At 47.7% G+C, this 24,056-nt stretch overlaps 1 protein-coding gene and 1 long non-coding RNA gene across 16 annotated transcripts in view; one reads left to right on the forward strand and one right to left on the reverse strand.

Annotated features, from left to right (window-relative positions):
- TBC1D14 (TBC1 domain family member 14) overlaps positions 1-24,056 on the reverse strand; it is a 104,010-nt gene that overhangs the window by 38,824 nt on the left and 41,130 nt on the right. For 13 of the 14 annotated variants that reach the window (XM_081582298.1, XM_081581611.1, XM_081581519.1 and 10 more), the window contains exon 3: positions 16,086-16,206. In XM_081582298.1, coding sequence (XP_081438424.1) covers positions 16,086-16,206 — 121 coding nt within the window. Of the gene's footprint in view, positions 1-323; positions 431-16,085; positions 16,207-24,056 lie in introns of those variants that run through there. The other variant, XM_081582562.1, reaches the window with a different exon arrangement.
- Positions 531-4,057, forward strand: LOC145542884 (uncharacterized). 2 transcript variants are annotated; one of them, XR_014080235.1, is made up of 2 exons: positions 531-2,206; positions 3,177-4,057. It is a non-coding gene; the product is annotated as an uncharacterized LOC145542884 (long non-coding RNA). The 2 variants fall into 2 exon arrangements; XR_014080218.1 differs by having other exon boundaries at positions 531-877.

Here is a 24,056-nt window from a genome sequence, read left to right on the forward strand (position 1 = left end):
AGGGGTGCCTGGCCTGTCCTCAGTCTGAACGCCGGCTTGCAATCCCCCTGTGGGTGATGAGAATCAGGACGCGCCAGTGCTCTCTCTTACGGTCTCCCATGGTGCCCGTTAAAACGCGACCCTTCCAGGGCGCCGCAGACCAAGCACGGCAGTGGAGGAAGAAGGCGCAGCGCCGCGGCCGCACGCAAGCTGCAGCTCGCTGGAGCAGATACGACGCGTGGAGCGCCCACACATGCACACGGCCGCACCCACGCGGGGGCCTCCGGCCGGGGCCGGGCATGCGGGCCCCCCGGAGGGGCGTGCGCGGGCCCAGCCCCACTCACCATGAACGCCGCGGGGCTCAGAGGCGCGCGGCCGGCGGCTCCATGCCCGAGCGGGCGAGCGGGGCTCCGCGGCGGGACCTCGGGGCGGCGGCTCCGGCGGCTTCGGCGAGCGGGCGGGGGCGGCAGGCCGCTCAATCGCGCGCAGACGCCACGCAGCCAATCCGCGGCTCGGGTTCGGCGCGTCAGGCCTGGCTCGCCGGGGACCCGGGAGCCGGGGCGGAGCTGGGGTGGGAGGAGGATGCCGGGGCCCGCTGGGGTCCCTGCACCGCCCGCCAGGCAGAAGGGTCGCGGGGTGTCGGGGCGTGCCCACGCGGGCTGGGGGCTCTAGACGCGGGATGCCTGCACCGATACAACCGGGCCTGAGTGCTGCCCGAACCGAGCGAGTGACGCTGCGCGCTGAGCACAGACACCACGCTGCAAAACGCTCCCTCCGAAGGCCGGCGGCGCAGCGCCGGGCAGCATGCGCCAAACCTCTGCTTTGTGAGACTTCTGAAAATGAAACGCGTATGCTACCAGAAGGAACTGCATAAAAATAGTAACACTGGTAACCTCCGGTGAGTGGGGTGATGGCTATTTTCTTTTCTTCTTTGTACTGTTCTGTTCAGTTCAGTCGCTCAGTCGTGTCCGACTCTTTGCGACCCCGTGGACTGCAGCACGCCAGGCCTCCCTGTCTATCACCAACTCCCAGAGTTTACCCAAACCCATGTCCATCGAGTCGGTGATGCCATCCAACCATCTCATCCTCGTCGTCCCCTTCTCCTCCGGCCTTCAGTCTTTCCCAGCATCAGGGTCTTCTACTGTACTACGGTTCAGACGTTTTCCACAATAAGATGAGTTCAATTAAAACGTCAGGCTGCACACAGAAACGTAATAGTGGAACTCTGACGAGTGATAGCTTCTGGGGGACTGACTGGAAGGGACAGAATGTATCACCGGGGGTGACAGAATTACTCCTTCTCCAGGAGATCTTCCCAACCCAGAGATTGAACCCGGGTCTCCCGCATTGTAGGCAGATGCTTTTACTGTCTGAGCCACAGGGGAAGTACTATCTTGAGAAGCATTCCTCAAAACTAATTAAATAGTATGCTTCAGAGGAGAGCATTCCACTGTTTGCAGATCATACCTCAATGCTTTAAGTCTTAAAATCTGCCCTGAGGTCAAAATGATTGCTGGTCAGCCCACGGGTCCAATGTTCAAGGGCTGAGCTCTGGGTCTGAGACAGCACAGACCCTTCTTCCGTGATGGAAACTCACAAGTCCTCAGACCATGGAAGGAGGCTTTCCCCAGCTGACTTAATGAATAATAGCATTACCAAGTTACCACTAGAAACTTCACTCAGAAACCCCGTGTCCATCAAGCTGCGGCTGAGCAGTCAGACAACAATAAGAGGTTTTCCTAAGTTGCTGGCAGTTGCAGCCATTTTAGAAAGAACGTGGCAGTGTCTTACAGATACAGTTCAATACACACCGACACAACTGAGCGGCTGCACCACTACCACCACCACATTGTAGGACTCTACCCAAGAGAAAGAAAAAATACATCCACAAAAAGTCTTGCTAGCAAATATGCACAGCAGCATTATTCATTATAGCCCAACACCAAAAAAATCCACAGCTACAGCAATGAACAGGGGCTCTGATACATGCTGCACACGGACAGCACGCAGGTGAGCCTCGGGGCACTGGAGGGAAAGAAGGCAGACGAAAGACAATGGGCACGATTCCATTTACATGAAATGTCTGTGATAAGCAAATCTCTCGACATGAAGCAAATCAATGTTTGCCTGGAGCTGGAGGTGGAAGTGGAGATCCACTGCAAACAGGCATGAGGGAACTTTCTCGAGCGATGAAAATGTTCTACATCTGGATTGCAGTGACTGTTGCGTAAGTGCGTAAGTTTATTAAGAAACCATGAACATGTACACTGAGTAAATCTGATGGTATAATACTCATACCACAATAAAGCCATTTGTTAAAAGTAATAGGATAAAAGGGGAGAGGCTGATTCTGGCTGGAAGGATTAAGGAAAGCCTTGTTTACAAAACTTACTCAAAATTTGGAAGTAAGACAAATGCATGGGGGAGAGGTGTCTCTTCAATTCATACCTGCATGGTTTTCAAGCCTCCCTGAAGTTTCTGATCCTCTAGGAGATAAGCCTGTGCTACCCACCACTTGATTAGAACCCAGAAACTGTGAAGTGACGTGTTAACTTGCACATTTATGTCCAACTGAAAACTTAACTCCAAAGGTGATGTTTTCTTACCCTATTCGTTTACTTAAATCTAACCTAGCAATCTTATTCTAATTATTTTTTTGGTTTTATGTCTGTATCTACTTCCTCAAATGTCTTTGGAATAAATTTTTCCATCTTACTGCTTCATTTCACACATCTCCTCAATGTGTTAAATGAGTCTTTAACTAATGATCATTTTTTTTAAAAAAGGTAAATGTCATCAAAGAATGGTCGAGTAACAGTTTTCCATTAAGAGAATAAAGTGACAGACAGTGGTCAGTACACAAACCTGACTGGATGCTGGTTCATAAAGAACAGTTCGGTGCAACTAGAGAAAGCAGACACGATCTGGTCTTGAACATGGTCGCGGTCAGGTGCTGTTGTAGGAATTACTGATGATTTTTTAAAGCCTGGTAACACCTTCATGGTTGTGTAGAGTGCTGAATGGTGATGTATTTATGGGTGAGATGTCATGGTACCTGCAAGTTACTTTCAAGTGATTCCATTTTTTAAAACTAGAAACAGGATAAAATGAATATGGCAAAATGTAAACAACTGTTCAATCTAAGCAGAGCATATATGGCTGTTCATCATTAAATTATTCCTTCAACCCTTCTCTAGGTTTGAGGTTTTTCTTCACAAGGGGACTAAACCAGTAAGAAGGCCGACCTCATCTGAGATGGCTTCGCTGCAGAAACCCTCTCTTCCCTCCGTGTGAACTACACCAAGGCCCTGTCCGTCCCCCTCCCAGCATCAGGTTCTGTTTTCTCACAGCACTTAACCACAACTTGTAATTACACGACTCCCTGATTAGTATTTATTTCCCTCAAGAGACTCGGAAACCTCTGAGGGGGGGCTGGCTGTTGTCTCTCCACCCCTGAAGACTAGCGAAGCCCCCAGCGCAGAGGAGACACGCAGCCTGTGTGGACCCCCTCATTCTCCCATCCGCCTTTTCATCTGTCCCAGAAGCACTTAGGTGCTTGGCCCTAGGAGTAAAGACAACAAGGCTGCCGTCCTCAAGTCCCTCACAGACCAGCAAACAGACAATTACCACTCTGCGGGCGCTTGGTCCTGTGACGGAGGGGGGCCTGGGGGCTCCAAGAGCCGCAGGAGAGGCAGCCACCCAGCCTGAAGAGTTACTGTGTCCTTCTGGAAATAAGTCCTGAAACAGGAAGAGAGCTTGTTCTGTTCTCAAAGACAGGCGTGCTCAGCCTCTCCTACCAACATCTAGTCCACACGTACTTTAGAGGTCAGCCAGCCGGAGCCCGCAGGCTCACTGAATTTAACTATGAGAGACACGTGTTAAGCATGGGCTAAAGACATATTAAGATATGCTTACCAAAAACACACTGCTTATCTCCTCTGGCAGGTCGTTACCTGCAAGTTACTTTAACAATAGTTTCTATCACATATTTTAGATCTGAGTACCATTTATAAAGTTTTAATTGTATACCATGTGAGGACAGCTTGAATTTACTAAATTTTGAAATTTAAAGCAAAAATAAGAAGTCAACAGAGCCTCTTCTGTATCTTAGTACGGCATTAGATTTGACTTTTACCTTAATTCACCTGTAAAGAATTCTGCCTCCTGAAGTTTCCGAGTTAGCCAGAGCTCATTCCCAGGCTACCAGCACACTGTCTTTATTTCCTTATTGATTAACCTACAACATGGTTGTCTCTACCCTTTGAGGTCAAGGAGGTGAGACCGGGTGATGTGTTCCATGCAACACCCTAACACACAGCTGACAAACCCCAGCCTTGCCACAGGCCACTGGGTTTCACAGGAAAGGACCGGCTCCAGTGCCCAACTGAGGAAACTGGTTAAATAAGCCAAGATACGGCTACACAAAGGCCGTAACTTAGTGTGTACAAACAAGATCATGGGAGAATACTTAATGATATGGGCAAATGTCTGTGTTGTCATAGAGATAAGAGGAAAGTGTACAAAGTGGTGTGCTTTGAAATTTTGACATTCATTCTTCCATTTAATGGGTTTCCCTCATGGCTCAGACAGTAAAGAATCCTCCTGCAATGTGGGAGACCTGGGTTTGATCCCTGGGTTTGGAAGATCCTCTGGAGAAAGGAATGGCTGCCCACTCCAGTATTATGGCCTGGAGAATTCCATGGACTGTATAGTCCATGGGGTCGCAAGGAGTCGGGCATAACTGAGCGACTTTCACTTTCACTTTCATCCATTTAACAAATTTGTATTAACCATCCAATAAAGCTAGGTGCTGTTCTAGGCCGTGGAGAGAAAGTGACTGAAAAGCAAACCAGGTCTGCTCCTAAGCCTCGTGAATTCATCTTCTGGGAGGGGTCGAGAGGCAGGCAATAACGAGGCAACAAGCAAGTGGGAAGAGTTTAAGACGGAGCAAAGTGCTGTGCAGAAAATTCCTGACAGCCCTCTGGCAGAGGATGGTCCTTCACACTGGGTGGTCAGGGAAACTGCTTAGAAGACGCCACCTAGGAGGGAGCATCTGATCTAAGACCAGACGAGTCTCATTCAACCCCCTCAACCCCGTGAGGTGAGTCCGTCCTGTGCTAGGCTGGGGGACGGCCCCCAGACATGCCCATGTCTTAATCCCGGGGACCTGTGACTGTTAGCTTACATGGTGGAAGGGACCCTGCAGGCGAGATTAACGTTATGGGCCCTGAGATGGGGAGATTATCCTTCATTATCTGGGTGGGCCCAAAATAACCCCAAGTGTCCTCAGAAGATGGAAACAGAAGAGGACGTGCCTGTAGCAGGGGAAGGCAACGTGCTGATGGAAACAGAACCTGCAGTGACGCGGCCGCAGGCTGAGGAAGGCCAGCAGCTTACAGAACCTGGGACAGAAGGCACCAGTTCTCTCCCGGGGTCTCTAAGGAGACCAGCCCTGCTGACACTTGATTTTAGCCTGGAAGATTCATTTCAGATTTCTGACCTCAACTATAAGAGGAGAAATCTGTATTGTTTTAAGCCACCAAGTTTGGTGGTAATTTATTGAGGAGCAACAAGAAATGAGTATAGGTACCATCAGCATCCTCTCCCCACCCCCTCTTTTCCCAGACGCAGCAGCTGAGGCTCTGAGTAACTTCCCCAGTTAAGTGACAGCTGGTCAGGGGCAGGGCGCGATTTCAACCTGGGCAGTCTGGCTCCAGAGCCTCTTCCTATCAACTCCCCTGGTTGCACGGCCTTCGAACTAACACTAAAGTTTGCCACAGTCGTGCCCCCTCCATGGTCCTAAGGCCACACTAACTATCAGACACGGGCATAGGATCAAGAAACAAACGTAACACTTGCCTGTTAATTCAAGGATACCACGGAGTGGGAAAGACTGAGGGCAAGAGAAGGGGGCAACAGAGAATGAGATGGTTGGATGGCATCACTGACTCAATGGACATGAATTTGAGCAAACTCCAGGAGATAGTGAAGGACAGAGAAGCCTGGCGTGCTGCAGTCCATGGGGTCGCAAAGAATCGAACATGACTGAGCAACTGAAATGAATTGATTGCATCCTGGATGAGCTTTGGTGATTTGTGCCTTTCAAGGAAGTGGATCATTTCATCTAAGTTATCAAACTTGTGTTTGGAGAGTTATTTATAACATTCTCTTATCCTTTGAATTTCTGCAGCATCTGCAGCAGTGTGTCCTCTTCTAATTTCTCTTACTGATAATTTGGTCCTCCTTTCTTTTTGTCAGCTTTGTTCGCATTTGATTTTGTTGATCATTTCAGAGAACCAGCTTGTGGTTTCTTTGACTATTAATTTTTGTTTTCAATTTCAGTGTCTTCTGTTCTTACGTGTGTTATTTTCTTCCTTTTGCTTGTTTTGGGTTTATTTGCTCCTTTTACAGTTCTTAAGGTAGAAAATTAGAGAACTTTTCTCTTTTCTAATCGGACTGGCTTAATGCTATAAATTCCCTTCTTGGGGAGTTCCCCAGCAGTCCAGTGGTTACGACACTGTGCTTTCAATGCTGAGGGCCCAGGTTTGATCCCTGGTTGGGGAACTAAGATCCCACAAGCCACGCAGTGAGGCCAAAAAAAATAAAAATGTCCTTCTAAGCACTGCATCCCGCAAGTTTTGATGGATTGTATTTTTGTTCAGTTCAAAATATTTTCTCATTTTCCATGTGACTCTCTTATTGTCCCAAAGCTTATCTAGAAGCACATGCTCAGTCGCTCAGTCGTGATCAACTCTTTTGTGACTCCATGGACTGCAGCCCACCAGGCTCCTCTGTCCATGGGATTCTCCAGGCAACAGTAATGGATTAGGTTAGCACTTCCTTCTCCAGGGGTTTAGAAGCATGTTACTTGTTTAATTTCCAAGTGTGGAGAGATGTTCTTGTTATCTTTCTGATCCTGTAACTCCACTGTGGTGAGGGAAGATATTTTGTATAAACTGCATCCTTTCCAGTTTAGTTTCCTTTACATCGCGGGTTATGGTCTATCTTGGTGACCATCCACGTGAGCTTGGAAAGGTGTGCGGTGCTCATGCTGGGGTGTGGCGTGTTCTCCAGACGCCCAACAGCCTGGCTCACTGACGGGAGGCTCTCCTGTGGTGCCGGCTAATTCTGTCAGTAGTCCCATCAGTTCCTAAGAGGGGTACTGACGTTTCAATTATAACTGTGGATGCGCCTACTTGTTTCAGATCTGTCAGGTTCTGTACCATGTGTTTTGTAGCTCTGCTATTAGATATACACTCAGTATGATTATGTCTTCATTTGTAACATCCCACCTTGTCCCTGGTGACTTTCTTTGCTCTGAAGTCTCCTTTTTCTGCTGTTACTGTATCTGCTCCATCTGCATTTTGACTGGTGTCCTCATGGCAGTGTTATCTTTTTGCATCCTTTAATTATAACTACGTGTTTTATATTTGAAGTGGACTTCTTTTAGACAGTATACAGTTGGGTCACTGTTTCTGAGCCCACTCTGACAGTGTCAGACACCACTGGTGTGCTCAGCCCATTTGTATGAAGGTCATTATTGGTATGTTTCTATCTGGGCCGTCCACCTTATGTTTTCTATTTTTCCTTCCTACGTTTCCTCTTGCCTGTCTTGAGTTCACTTCCTGGAACTTTGTTTAGAATTCCATTTTAAAATATTTCGTTTTTCGCTCTCTTTGTGAAGTTTAGTGGTTGATCTGAGATTTACAATGTATGTCTCTCACAACCTAATTAGAATCAATATTTGAGCACTTCAAGTGGAATGCAGAAGCATTACCATCGTATCCCCTCCCCCTTCGTGTTCTTTCTGTAATACATCGCACATCCACATATGCGGGAAACCCCACACAACAATATACTTTTTGCCTTCAACAAAACATATTTTAAAGACCTCATTAAGAGAACAATGGTCTGTTGTATTCATCTGGACCTTTACCATTTCTGTTCCTCTTCCTTCATAATGTTTCAGGTTTCTTCTAGTATAATGTCCCTACTGTCTGGAAAACTTCCTTCAGTAATTTTTTTAGATCTGTTGGCAACAAATTCTCTCAGTTTTCCTTTATCTGAAAAGATCTTTATTTTACTTTCACTGCTGAAGGGTATTTTTGCTGGATATAGAATTGGGGGTTGATAGTTCTTTTCTTGAGTTAAGTAAGGCTGGCATTATTCAATAAAGCCATAAGTCATGTCGTGTAGGGCCACCCAAGGCGGACAGGTCACAGTGGAAAGTTCTGACAAAACATGGTCCACTGTAGCAGGGCATGGCAAACCACTCCAGTATTCTTGCCGTGAGAACCCCATGAACAGTATAAAAAGGCAAAAAGATGTGACACTGGAAAATAAGCGCCCCCCGGGTCAGAAGGTGTCCAGTATGCTACTAGGGAAGAACGGAGGGCAATTACTGATAGATCCAGAAAGAAAGAGGTAGCTGGGCCAGGGTGGAATCGACACTCAGTTGTGGATGTGTCTGGCGGTCAAAGTAAAATGCAATGCTGTAAAGAACAATTCTGCCTAGGAACCTGGAATGACAGGTTCATGAATCAAGGTAAACTGGATGTGTTCAAGCAGGAGATGGCAAGAATGAACATCGACATGATAATTTAGGAATCAGTGAACTAAAATGGGCAGGAATGGGTGAATTTAATTCAGATGACCATTATATCTACTACTGTGGGCAAGAATCCCTTAGAAGAAATGAAGTAGCCTCATAGTCAACAAAAGAATCCAAAATGCAGTGCTTGGGTGCAATCTTAAAAATGACATAATGATCTTGATATGTTTCCAAGGAAAACCATTCAACGTCACAATAATCCAAGTCTATGCCCTGACCACTGATGCCGAAGAAGCAGAAGTTGACCAGCTCTATGAACACCTACAAGACCTTCTAGAATTAACACCACAAAAGATGTCCTTTTCATTAGAGGGGACTAGAATGCAAGAAATACCTGCAGTAACAAGCAAGTTTGGCCTTGGAGTATAAAATGAAGCAGCGTAAAGGCTAACAGAGTCTGGTCAAGAGAACGCACTGTTCATAGCAAACACCCTCTTCCAACAACACAGGAGAAGAAGACTACACATGGACATCACCAGATGGTCAATACAAAAATCAGATTAATTATATTCTTTGCAATCGAAGATGGGGGAAGTCTGTATAAGTCGGCAAAAACAAGACATGGAGCTGACTGTGGCTCAGATCATTAGCTCCTTATGGCAAAATCCAGGCTTAAACTTAAGAAAGTAGGGAAACCATTAGGCCATCCAGATATGATCTAAATCAAACCTTATGATTATACAGTGGAAGTGACAAATACAGTCAAGGGATCAGATCTGGCAGACAGAGTGCCTGAAGGACTATGGACAGAGGTCCCTCACTGTACAGGGGGCAGTGACCAAAACCATCGCAAAGAAAAAGAAATGCAAGGAGGCAGAGCGGTTGTCTAAGGAGGCCTTACAAATAGCTAAGGAAAGAAGAAAAGTAAAAAGCAAGGGAGAAAGGGAAAGATACACCCAACTGAATGCAGAGTTCCAGAGAAGAGCAAGGATAGATAAGAAGACCTTCTTAAATGAACAAGGCAAAGAAGTAGAGGAAAACAACAGAATGGGAAAGAATAGAAATCTCTTCAAGGAAATCAAGGATATCATGGGAACATTTCAAGCTAGGATGGGCACAATAAAGGACAGAAACGTTAAGGGCCTAACAGAGATAGAAGAGATTAATAAGAGGAGGTGGAAGGAACACACAGAAGAACTGTACAAAAATGGTCTTAATGACCAGGATGACAATGATGGTGTGGTCACTCACCTAGAGTCAGACAGCCTGGAGTGTGAAGTCACGTGGGCCTTAGGAAGCATTACCACAAACAAAGCTATCAGAGGTGATGGAATTCCAGCTGGGCTATTTCAAATCCTGAAAGATGATGCTGTGAAAGTGCTGCACTCAATATGCCAGCAAATTTGGAAAACTGAGCAGTGGCCACAGGACTGAAAAAGGTCAGTTTTCATTTCAATCCCAAAGAAAGGCAATGCCAAAGAATATTCAAACTACCACACAACTGCACTCATCTCACACACTAACAAAGTAATGCTCAAAATTCTCCAAGCTAGGCTTCAACAGTACATGAACTAAGAACTTCTAGATATTCAAGCTGGATTTAGAAAAGGCAGAAGGACAGAGTGAAATTGCCGACATCCACTGGATCACCGAGAAAGGAGGGGAATTCCAGAAAAACAGCTACTTCTGCTTCACTGACTACGTTAAAGCCTTTGACTGTGTGGGTCACAACAAACTGTGGAAAATTTTTAAAGAGATGGGAATACCAGACCACCTTACCTGTCTCCTGAGAAACCTGTATGTGGTTCAAGAAGCAACAGTTAGAACCTTACATGGAACAACTGACTGGTTCAAAATTGGGGAAGGGGTACAACAAGGCTGTATATTGTCACCCTGCTTATTTAACTTATATGCAGAGTACATCATGCAAAATGCCAGGATTGATGGATGACTCACAAGCTGGAATTCAGATTGCTAGGAGAAATATCAACAACCTCAGATATGCAGATGATACCACTTTAATGGCAAAAAGAGAAGAGTATCTAAAGAGCCTCCTGATGTGGGTGAAAGAGGAGAGTGAAAAAACTGGTTTAAAACTCAACATTAAAAAAACTAAGATCACGGCATCTGGTCCCATCAGTTCATGGCAGATAGAAAGGGAAAATGTGGAAGCAGTGACAGATTTTGTTTTCTTGGGCTCCAGCATCACTGTGAATGGTTACTGCAGCCATGAAATTAAAAAACACGCTTGCTCATTTTAAGGAAAGTGATGACAAACCTAGACATTAAAAAAGAGTTAAAGTATTAAAAAGCAAAGACATCACTTTGCCGACAAAGATCTGTCTAGTCAAAGCTATGGTTTTTCCAGTAGTCGTGTATGGATGTGAGAGCTGGACCATAAAGAAAGCTGAGCGCCGAAGAATTGATGCTTTTGAACTGTGGTGTTGGAGAAGACTCTTGAGACTCCCTGGACTGCAAGGTGATCCAACCAGTCCATCCTAAAGGAAATCAGTCCTGAATATTCATTGGAAGGACTGATGCTGAAGCTCCAATACTTTGGCTACCTGACGCAAAGAGCCAACTCATTGGAAAACACCCTGATGTGGGGAAAGATTGGAGGCAAAAGGAGAAGAGGCCGTCAGAGGATGAGACGGTTAGATAGTATCACTGACTCAATGGACATGAGTTTGACCCAACTCTGGGAGATGGTGAAGGACAGGGGAACCTGACGTGCTGCAGGCCATGGGGTCGCAGAGTTGGACGCACTCAGGGACTGAACAACAACGAGAAGTTCTTTCCTTTCGGCGCTTTAAAAAATGCTGTTTCACTTCCTGCCGGCCTCCATGGTTTCTGATGGGAAAAGCAAGTCATCCAAACTGCCCTTCCCCAATAAGTAATATACTTTCTCTGGCTGCTTCTAAGATTTCTTTCTTTGTCTACTTTTTCAGCAGCATGGTTATGACATGTCTGGGCACTGACTTTGTGAGTTCATCCTGTTGGAGTTCGCTGAGCCTCCTGGTCCCCCAAATCTGTAGGTTTATATCTTTTGCAAGATTTGCAACACTATCAGTGCTTATTTATACTACCCTGTGTCAAGCTGGGGGTACCAGAGGATGCAAAGAGTGGTAAGCGTGACCCGTTCAGCGGAGTTTCCCGTCTTCCTCTCCAAACCACCTGCTACTACTTCCTTTCCAGAATCTCACACTGCTGCTCCAGGTACTATGTTTATGTTCAAGTGGTACAGCTCCCTTCACTGGGAGAGACACGTTAGAGTATGCTTCGTCCTTCTTATCTGTAACTGAGACCTCATCTTTTTTGTAAACTGGCTCAAACTCATTTTCCAAATGCATAAGGGATTATAAAAATGAAGAAAGGTTTCATTTTTAAATGAAATGAAATTGTTTTAGAATATACTTGTAGGTTACCAGTTACCTGCAGTGAGCACTCAAGGCTTTTCCTTTCTGCAATTTATGATGGTTCATGATTTTCTGAGAACCCAGAGGTGAGAATGAATGTCACTTTGAAGTTGTCCTGGTTGTGGCTTCTTCTGGGATTCTCTCTTTAGCATCTAAGAGCTGACTTGAAATTCCAGAAGGCCACTGAAGACATCCCAAGTTACACAAACTCAAAGACAGGTACTCATGTTTGCTCCCCTGACAGAGTTCTGTCCAGGACAGGGAAGCTTGCAAGCTTGTCCCTGCTGCTGCTGTCCTTGCTACAAGCAGCGGCTGCCTCAGAGCCCGCCCAGGACTGAGACGTGCCGCTCAGCCTCACTTCCTGACAACACTGCCAGTCCCTCACATCCGTGCGCACAGCGTGAGGCCTGAAAGAGTCACAGACTCTGTTCTGAAGCATCATCCCAGGTGTTCACCGTCCGGAGTCCCTCTGACATGTACTCAAATTACAAAGACTCGCTTTCACTTTTCAAATGGTCTTTTCTTTTTTTTAAAAAAAAAAATGAAAAGCACATGGAAAAATTACTGAAAGGAAACACACCAAAACGCCAACAGTGATCACTTGGGGGGCAGTAAGATTCCAAGTGTTTTTTTATTTCCTAATATTCTTATACATCTTCTACACATTACTATAACCAAGTGAAAGCGTTAGCCGCTAAGTTGTGTCCGACTCTTTGTGACCCCATGGAATGCAGCCCACCAGGCTCCTTTGTCCATGGAATTTTCTAGGCAAGAATACTGGAGTGGGGTGTCATTTCCTTCTTCAGGGGATCTTCCCTACCCAGAGATTGACTCGAGTCTCCCGCATCGCAGGCAGATTCTTTACCGTCTGAGCCACCAAGGAAGCCCATAACCAAGTGAGTATGACTAACTTATCTAAAGGAATCTACTCCCCATTTCCCCAAAACACAAGCAAGTAGGAGACCACTCAGCCACAACCACCTCTGACAGGCTACGCCAGGAACGCCTCTTAAGTAAGACTTTGTCCACGCGACTTCACTGTAGCAGAGGTTCAGAATTTTCCAACAAGTCACTACTTCTCAAACCTGACTGCACATCAGATTTGCCCCACCCACAGTGCATAAACACAAACAAAACACCTGTCAGGCTGGAAGGGCGGTGTCAGGAAGAGAAGTCCAGCAGTTCTAAAGCTTCAGACCAGAAAGAGAAGGCCAAGTCTGTCATCTACCAAAACAGGGAAAGCTGCAAAGGGAACAGGTCTGACAGATCAGAAAAAAGGAAAATCAGAGTTTAGCTTCGGTGCTTGTTTACTAGGGAATGCCTACCAGACATCCAGAGGAGCTGTCAGGTAGGCAGCTGGAGACCCACGTGTGAGGCAGAGCTGGGATCCAAACCCAGCCAGTCTGACTCCAAAGTTCATGTTTTTAAATCACCACAGGATGCCACTTCTACTCAAGCACAAAATATTTCCAAAGAGAAAGGGGAAAGGAATTAAGAGTCTACTAAAGATCTCAACTATGCTTTAGCTCTGACTAGAGCTACTGCCCGGAGAAGGCAATGGCAACCCACTCCAGTACTCTTGCCTGGAGAATCCCATGGACGGAGGAGCCTTGTAGGCTGCAGTCCATGGGGTCGCTAGGAGTTGCACACATCTGAGCAACTTGACTTTCAGTTTTCACTCTCATGTATTGGAGAAGGAAATGGCAACCCACTCCAGTATTCTTGCCTGGAGAATCCCAGGGACGGGGGAGCCTGGTGGCCTGTCTATGGGGTCGCACAGAGTCGGACACGACTGAAGCGACTTAGCAGTAGCAGAGCTACTGCCACCATTTGGGATCACAAGGCTGGACACTCAGGCCCCAGGGACAGGCTCTCTGAAGTGGGGAGGGGAGGCTGGGAGAACTGACACCCTTGGCAGCAGCCAGCTCCAGCCTGTACCCAGGAGCTTCCTCCCGGCTTGGGGGAGGGCCCAGGGTGAGGGATGAGAGGCCCAGACACAAAGCTTGAGCAAACAGGACGGAGGCAGGGTTGTATGAGGCATGCAGGTACCATTACATCCTTTATTATTGATGCTTCGAGCCAGATGGCCCTCTTCTTTGCAGTATTGTATCACTATAGAATTAGCTGACCGAGTCAGTTCACAGAAACCCTCTAAGAACATGATCCATGTTCGCCTTTAAAAAGGGGGGTACGACAAAGATAACAAAGAGATTCAAGTATGATGCAAGTGACATTAAGAGCCATGGGAAAATCTATGTACCATAATATATATAAAAAGTATAACTTTTTAGAAAAGTGTAGATTTCTTTTAAAATTTTGTAACAGCTTAGCTACTGAGTTTCCTAAGAAACGGCAGAGCTGAGCTCTGCACGTGAACACACATTTTAATTGTGTGTTATTTTAACAACATACACAATAAGTGATCCAAATTCAAAATGTAACAGTCTCTAAAAATGAATTCTAACACTGATATTTTGCAAGTCTCCTGGGTCCCGACAACTGCTGAAAGGAACATTAGACAACATTCAAAACACCATGAATTTGCCGAAACATAAACAATGAAATCTGTACAAAGCCAGTCTGTGGTCTGAGCCAGAGCCCCACACAGTGCACCCCCAGACCTAACATGTCTATACTTGGAGGGGCCACAAGACTTAGCAGTCCCATGACTTCCACAGGCACTAAGCCAGACCCCCTTCTCTCACCCGGAAAAGTCCAAGAGCCACATGCTTGCCAAGGGTCTCATCATTCCCTGCACAAGTAAAGCCCTCGGGGGCTCCCCACAGCCTCCAGGTCAGGGGCAGGCTCCAAGCCCATCACATCCCACCCCACAGGTCCCACCAACAGGACGGCCCGCCCCCTGCTCCCTGGGCTCCTGCTGCACGAAGCCCGGAGCTTGGCCACCTGGCACCTGGCACCTGTCCCCCTTCACTTCCTGCAGAGGAAGAGCCATGGCGAGGGCCCTGGCACCCGCAGGCCTGGGGCTGAACTCCCGTTCCTCTGCTTTCCAGCTGCACACTCACTTGGCCTGGTCTCAGGGCTCCTTTGGTAAAATGAAGACAGTAACTAATTTCTTCATGAGGCTGTGGCGAGTTTTAAATGAACTAGAAACCCAGGTGATGACTCATTTAACCCCAGTGCGTGTTCCCCGCGGCGGCCCTGCCCGCCTCTCGGTGACCCTGCCCTGGGATCATTTCCGCACCAGAAGGGCGCTCTGGAGCCTGGGCGCAGTGCCGTTTCTCTAACTCCAGGGCCATGCATGAGGCTGGCTCTTACAGAAGTGTCTACTGAACATGTGTCGGTGAATACAAAACCGAGGTTGGTGGGGGGGGCCCAGCCACTGGCGGTGTCACAGCACTGGGCAAACGCCCCACTGTCAGGATGGCTGGGACCCAGGGCCAAGCAGAAGATGCAGGTGGTCACAGTTGGGGTGGCTGAGGCCATAAACACCCCCCTGGCCCTGCTGAGTCTGTGCTTGAGCCCTCTCCCTGGAAGGATAAGCGCCTGCCTCCAGGCCTTTGCAGGGACCAAAGGAGCCCGCAGTGATGAGACACCACAGGCCTGGTCTGACCCTGAACCCCACCCTCTCCCCCAGGACAGGTGGGCAGCTTTCACCAGCGAGGGGAAGGGGGTCACATGGCAGCCTGGGTAACAAAGGCCCCAGCCGCCCTGGTCCTCGGCGGCATAGGAATGGGCAAGTCCCAAGAAGGGAGAATTCTTTAATATCAAACACAATTAATAAGAGTTTGATCACATTTGTAACTCTTATTGGGAAAAAAATGATTCAATTTAATCAAGTTTTAAATAGCTAAAGCCATTGGCATCAGGAAGGGAGAATTCTTTAATATCAAACACAATTAATAAAAATTTGATCACATTTGTAACTCTTATTGGGAAAAAACTGATTCAATTTAATCAAGTTCTAAAGCCCAGCCCTCTCGACTTTCCCATGTGCGCATACAAGCTGTAAGAAAAAGGATGAAGTCACCCATGTTCTGAAGACAGACTTAAATAGCAGGTACTTAGCATGCAAGTTAAAACAAAGCTTTCCAATTTCAAAGCCTCAATAATGGTCATTTATGCAAGGCTCATAAATGGATGCTGTACCCCATATTTCTGTGTCTTTGTATCTTGTATACCTTTTGTAACTTCTTTGAATCTTTCTGAGCATTCTCTCGGAGTGGTACTTTTCCAAATAACTTCCATCCCAAGTCATTTTGTTTGTCAAGTCTTGCATTCTGTTTTCTAGCAAGCAAATTCCTGTAAGAAGAAAATAAGAGTTAGGGAATTGTTGGATACTTACAGAAACACTAGGACAGCTGAATCACTCTAGTGAAAACAAGGAGACTTTCCTTTGAGAGATCAATACGCTGAATCACAGACTTTAATTCTGCAGAGACACGGAATTATGAAGCAGGTGAAAAGCTCTTGAACCACAAGAAGTAAGCTTTTTGTAATTCAAGGAAAATATGTACAAGTTCTATCATTGAGAGTAAGGATATGTATTACAGCGTAACAAAGTATATCCAGAAAAAGTGAACTTTGAAGTCAGACCAAACTGAACTGACATCCTGGCTCAGTCATTCCCTAGCTGTGTGACTCTGACCTGTACATTAACCTCTCTGAGACTCAGTTTCCTTATGTTTAACAAGGGTCACTATATGAATTAAAGTTACAGGTACATGATCAGTGCTCAAAGGGTAACAGTTGCTTTAGTACTGAACCTCTCAGTTTAAATTATCTATAAGGTAAATCTATATTATCTATTTATAAACTCTCTATGTATCATAAAAAGAAAGCCACTCATGAGACAGTCACACAATCTCCTCTCCCAACAACATGTAAACAAACACGAATAACACAAATAAATCCTAAATGGTGCTACAAAATAAACTGTTTTAGAACGCACTGCATTGGCTCATTCATTGAAAATGAATGGTTTCTAGGGCTCACTGGAAAGTTTAAGATGAGCATGAAGCATCTTATGTGCTAGAAAGAAGGTGCTCAAAGAAATACGGGGACAAGTTTAACAAAAACAGTACCTGGCTTGAAAGGGCTCTCACTGACTAAATCTGGAATGTAATAATCAAAATACGTAATGAGAACAAGGGATTGTAACCCACAAAATAAAAAAAGAAACCCATGAGCCCAAATGGATATGATACAAATAGGAAAATGAATACACGAGTGAAGGTGGAAAAAAAATTCTTAGAATGCCCCAAATAAGTATTCTTTCCTGAGAAATCCTATGGACAGAGGAGCCTGGTGGGCTACAGTCCATGGGGTCGCAAAGAGTTGCACATGACTTAGCAACTAAACAACAACAACAGTAAGCAGAGAAAGACTGATGGACTTATGGATTAGTCAGTGGATGCTAAAACTAGTAGGTGAAAGCTGCACGAAGAAAAGGATTTTTACGTAGTTTGAAAATATCTCCCACAAATTACTTGTTAATTACAAAGACAAAATTAATTAACTTCACAGTGTAGACACCTCTCTAGCCAAGTGATCACAGTGGGCATCCCCAACGTCAGGATGGACAGCGCAGGTCACCTCCTCTGATGCTGAGAGCAACACACCAGGTTGATCGTAGTTACCAAAAAATGCATCACCTGACTATCACCATGAGGAAACACAAACACACCGAAACAGAGGGACAGCCAATGAAACAACCAATCTGACTCTAAAAATGTCAGTGTCCCATGTGGACAAAAAAACACTGCCTATCATTTTGGTAAACAAAGAATGTTGCCTCCCACCAAGCCATCAGCCACTGTAGCCATCTCTAACGGTGCACCCTGAGGGGATTCAAGATGCAGAAAACCAGGATACTGGCCCCATATAGTAATGATGTATTTCAAAGGAGTGATTTCAATCAGCCCAGACTTTTGCATCTTCCCATACACAGAAAAGCTCTACAGTCATTAACACGAGATGGCTGTTTTTTGTGATTAGCAGTAATGTTTGGATGTTTCACTACATGGTTTTTTGTTTTTGTTTTCTTCAGCAAAAACTCCTCTATACCCTGGTTCCTTGCTTATCTCTCTGGAACAGTCCATCAGAGCTATCAGAGAGGCTGCCTTCCCGGGCTATAGTCCTCAGTAAGGCCACCTAATAAAACACAATTCTCAGCTTTTAGGTGGTGCATTTTTCTCAGTTGACAAAGACTGAAGAACTGTTCCAGATTAAAAGGAGGCTAAAGAGACCTGGGGGCTTCCCAGGTGGTGCTAGTGGTAAAGAACCACCTGCCAATGCGAGAAACGTGCGAGACATGGGTGCCATCCCTGGGTTGGGAAGATCCCCTGGAGGAGGGCATGGCAACCCATGCTGGTATTCTTGCCTGGATTATCCCATGGACAGAGGAGCCTGGTGGGCTACAGTCTATAGAGTTGCCAAGAATCTGACAGGACTTGAAGCGACTCAGCACAGCACACACACACAGAGACCTGACAATTACAGGCAGGAGGAGAAGGAGGTGACAGAGGGTGAGATGGTTGGATGGCATCACAGACTCAACGAACACGAGTCTGAGCAAGCTCCAGCAGACAGAGAAGGACAGGGAAGCCTGGAGTGCTGCAGTCCATGGGGTCGCAGAGAGTCAGACACAACTAAGCAACTGAACAACAACAACGACAGGTGTACCCTGTGCCACATCCTGGACCCTGGGCCAAAAAAGGTACAAAGAAGACTCCCGGGAGAGCTGACGCAGTGTGAACACAGACTACAGAGCAGAACAGCCCTGGGGTAATGTTACATTTCCTGGTCTTGCTAACTGTGCTACGGTTACGGAAGAGAGTGCCCTTCTGGTATACTTTCCGTTGGATCATAGAGAAAGCAAGAGAATTTGAGAAAAACATATACTTCTGCTTCATTGACTACGCTAAAGCCTTTGACTCTGTGGATCACAACAAACTGTGGAAAATTCTTAAAGAGATGGGAATACCAGACCACCTTACCTGCCTCCTGAGAAACCTGTATGCAGGTCAAGAAGCAATAGTTAGAATCTTACATGGAACAATGGACTGGTTCAAAATTGGGAATGGAATACAACAAGGCTGTATATTGTCCCCATGCTTATTTAACTTGTATGCAGAGTACATCATGAGAAATGCTGGGATGGATGAAGCACAAGCTGGAATCAAGACTGCTGGGCGAAATCTCAATAACCTCAGATATGCAGATGACACCACCCTTATGGTACAAAGTGAAGAGAAAACTAAAGAGCCTCTTGATGAAAGTGAAAGGAGAGTGAAAAAGCTGGCTTAAAACTCAACATTCAAAAAAACGAAATCATGGCATCTGGTCCCATCACTTCATGGCAAATAGATGGGGAAATAGTGGAAACAGTGACTGACTTTATTTTCTTGGGCTCCAAAATCACTGCAGACGGTTACTGCAGCTATGAAATTAAAAAGAAAAGCTCCTTAGAAGAAAAGCTATGACAAACCTAAACAGCATATTAAAAAGCAGAGATATTACTTTGCCAACAAAGTTCCTTACAGTCAAAGCAATGGTTTTTCTAGTAATCATGTATGATGTGAGTTGGATCATAAAGAAGGCTGAGGGCCAAAGAATTGATGCTTTTGAACTGTGGTGTTGGAAAAGACTCTTGAGCCCCTTGGACTGCAAGATCCAACCAGTCCATCCTAAAGGAAATCAACCCTGAGTATTCATTGGAAGGACTGATGTTGAAGCTGAAGCTCCAATACTGGCTACCTGATACGAAGAACTGACTCATTGGAAAAGACCCTGATGCTGAAAAAGACTGAAGGCAGGAGGAGAAGGGGAGACAGAGGATGACATGGTTGGATGGCATCACCGACTCGATGGACATGAGTTTGAGCAGGCTCCGGGAGACAGTGAAGGACAGGGAAGCCTGGTGCGCTGCAGTCCACGGGGTCGCAAAGAGGCACACACGACTGAGCGAGTGAACAAAAACAAAGGGGCATACCTCCAATTGCCTCTTCTGATGCTTCCCGGAAATTCTCATACACTTATGTAGAATAGGTGCCTTGTTCACAGAATGAACAAAACAAAAGGAATGAAATGTAAACAGCTAGTGAATTTGGGTAAAGGATATATGGAAGTTCCTTGTATTTTCTTACAAAGTCTCTATAAATTTAAAATTATATCCCCCAAATGTTACAAAAACTTTCAAAAAAGGTTCTTTGTATTCTTCCTTGCTTTTCTCTTGTGGTTTATAATGGAACCTATTCAGAAGTTGGTTTCATATCCCCAAGGCAATGTCTATTTACATTTGTAAGAAATGAAGTTTGAGGTGTCTCCAGGCCCAACCTGTTTAACATCTAGGATTCAGCCAGCGGTGAAAGAGAGGTACTATGCATCTAAAACCACACCGAATCCTTTGGCACCCAAAAGCGTTCTAAGAATTTGGGCATCCAGAGCTCAGGTTCTAAGAGCTTACATTTTGCTAAACAGAGGAGGTGCCTCTGGGGAAGAGAACTGGGTGCCAAGGGACAAAGGTGAAGAAATCAAAGGCACCCAGAAAGGAGAGGGCCAGGGACGAGAGGCCCACCTTCCCAAGGACCCTGACCTGACAGAGGGACGGGAGTTGCTCAGGGTGTGGAGGGTAACAGTAGAGAACCACTCAGAGGCAACTGGGCACGGGGAAATGCAAAAGAACTGTGGGCTTTGCCATCTGGGAGGCTGAGTGTAAATCGCGGTGCTATTCACTGAAGACAACCGTCAGGAAGTGAACCAAGAGCAACAGAAAGCATGCTTTCTCTGCCCACTGCTAAGGCTAAGTAATGTCACACAGAGTGCAGATAAAGTTTATCAAAACTCAAAGTGGTGGGACACTTCCCTGGCGGTCCAGAGCTTACAACTCTGCACTTTCAATGCAGGGGCGTGGGTTCCATCCCTGGTTGGGGAACAAAGATCCCACATGCCACCTGGCGATGCCAAAAAAAAAAAAGAAAAAATCAAAGTTGCATAATTATTTTTAGCGTAAGAGCTTAAGCTATACATTACAGGCCATGATTTTTGAAAGGTCTGTAAACGGTATCTTGGGATGTATTATTTCTTGTGATGCTGAGGTCACCACAAGTACCCAGGAGCTCCGAGCAGAACGGACTCCCTCCGAGCTTCAGCTGCGTGTCACCTGCAGCTCTGGTGCCGGCACGGAGAGCAGGGAGCCCAGCCAGCAAAGGCTTCCCGCCCCCTGTTCCCCTTTCAGGTCAAGGTCACGGGGATACTGGCGTGGAGCTGCTGCTGGGCCCAGGAGCCAGGAGGAGCCAAGGGCGCACCTCTGCCCCTCCCAGGACCCACTTGGGGGCCAGGTGCAGTGGGAGAACACAGGGCAGGGCGAGCCCCCAGGCCGGCCTGTGCCTTCAGCCCCTGGGCTGCGGTCCCAGCATGGGGCTCAGAGACGCCCTCGGGGAGGCCCACACGGGGGGGGGGCTGCTCCCACCCGTCCAACAGGGCCCAGAGGGAAGAGCTGCCTGGATCCTTGGGGATGTCCCCACGCGAGTTTGTGACCATGGCGTGAGCCCACGCCTGGGTCCCAGGGGCTGAGAGCGCTCTCGTGCCGCTGGAGAAGGCAGCGGTCCTTCCACCGCGTGTGTCCTCACGGAGACAGTACAGTTCAAGGAGGGGGCAGGCTGGGACCCACCCCAAGGCCAGGGGGAGGCGGCCATCTCCAAGGGTGGGGCCTACAGACGGGCATGCACGCAGGCTCAAGGCGACAGAGACAACCTGGACACGTCAGAGCTCAGGACTGAGGATGAGACAGAGGAAACCTCTGAGCAGGGGAGAGTCCCCCAGGGACTCCTGGAAGGTGGGGGGCTGGCAGATGGGGGAGGGGTGGCAGAGCAGGACACCGCTACCGCCTCCCAAGGGAGCAGCCAGCAGGGGTGAATGATGGCTCAAGGCGAGCACCTGAGAGCTTCTCAGGGAGGCGATGGGAACCGGCCACCCCAGTGAAGGGCCCTCAGGAGGGAGAGCGGACATCCTGTTATAGGGAAAACGAGCACTTCCTCCCCCGGCAGCATCAGGGCCTGCAGCTGCTGACCTCCACTCAGTCTCTGACTGAAGAGCAGAAACACGCAAATGGAGGGGACTCTTCCCCGACCTGAAGGGAATGAAACCACCAGGGCTAATAAAGAACCAGTGCTGTGCCCGTCTCCAGTCCACAGGGCACGACGACAGTCTTATTTAACAAGACCGTCCACAGCCTCCCAGGACTCTGGACGAAGAGTCCCGCGCCACCTACCCGCCCATAGAAGCACACCGGCATGGCCCCCCTCCACACACACGCCCCCCCACTCAGACACACACAGTCAACACACCCAACACACCACACACACACACACACCACACACACACACACAACACACCACACACACACCCAACACACCACACACACACAGTCAACACACCCAACACACCACACACACACCACACACATACACACAACACACCACACACAACACACCATACACACACACAACACACCACACACACACCACACACACACAGTCAACACACCCAACACACAACACACACCACACACACACCCCATACACACAATACACCATACACACACACACCACACACATACACACACCACACCACACACACAACACACCATACACAACACAACACACACACACCACTCACACCACACACAAAACACCACACCACACACACACCCCACACACACACACCCCCACACAGTCAACACACCCAACACACCACACACACACATCACACACATACACACACCACACACACAACACACCATACACACACACACACCACACACAGTCAACACACCCAACACACAACACACACACACCCCCATACACACAATACACCATACACACACACACCACACACACATACACACAACACCACACACACCACACCATACACACACACCACACACACACACACAAACATACACACACACCCCATACACACAACACACCACACACATACACACAACACACCACACACACCACACACACACTCACACCACACAAAATACCACACCACACACACACACACCCAGACACAGTCAACACACCCAACACACCATACACACACACAACACACACAACATACACACACTCACACATGCCACACACACCCAACATACCACACACACACACCACACACACACACACCACACACAGTCTCACACACACAACACACACATACACACACACCACACACACAACATACCACACACACCACGCACCACACACACTACACCACACACACACACACCCAACAAACCACACACACACACACACACCACACACTCACACCACACACACACCACACCACACACACAGACACACACACACATACACCCACCACACCACATACACACCCACCACACACACACACACACACACACACACTCACACACCCAACATACCCAGTCACACACACACAGTGGGCACAACTTAACTCCCAACAAGCCCCTTCCTCAACGCTGGCGGGCGAGGGCTGCGGACGCACCTGAAGACCCTGGGAGACAGAGGACACGCCTGCCCCGAGGCCGGCTGTAGCGTGGGGGCCTCAGCAGCGCTGCCCCAGAAGCGACCCCCAGAGGCGGCAGGGGGCGGCCGGGGTGGAGGTGCTACTCTGCCCCACCCCAGGCCTAACTCCCGTGGCCTGTGCCCACTGCGGGCATCCACCGGGCTGCACAGCAGAAAGAGGCAGCCTTCCGTGCTCAGAGACCTTCAGTCTCTCCTCCTCAACTCCGCAGTCTCGCCCCACTGCCCCTCCGCCCCGGGTCTTCCAGGGCCAGTCGCCCCACCTCGACCTCAGCTGTCCCTCAGGCGCAGCTCCACGACCCAGCGAGCCCTGGGCCCCTGCCGAACTCCAACGGCCATCCCTCTCACAGCGCCCAGGGCCCTCTCTGGAAAGCACAGGTGGACCCGCCAGCCCGGCCCCAATCCCTTCCGCGGCGCCCCTGTGTTCGTGGCACTCTCACACTCGCCGTTCCCTCCACCCGCTCAGATGGTAGACAATCCGCCTGCAAGGGAGGGGACCAGGGTTCAATCCCTGGGTCGGGAAGATCCCCCGGAGAAGGAAATGTCAATCCACTGCAGTACGCTTGTCTGGGAAATCCCAAGGAC

Source organism: Giraffa tippelskirchi, chromosome 1 (assembly GCF_054371585.1).
Source record: "Giraffa tippelskirchi isolate mGirTip1 chromosome 1, T2T-mGirTip1v1.2.pri, whole genome shotgun sequence".
Taxonomy (NCBI): Eukaryota; Metazoa; Chordata; class Mammalia; order Artiodactyla; family Giraffidae; genus Giraffa; species Giraffa tippelskirchi.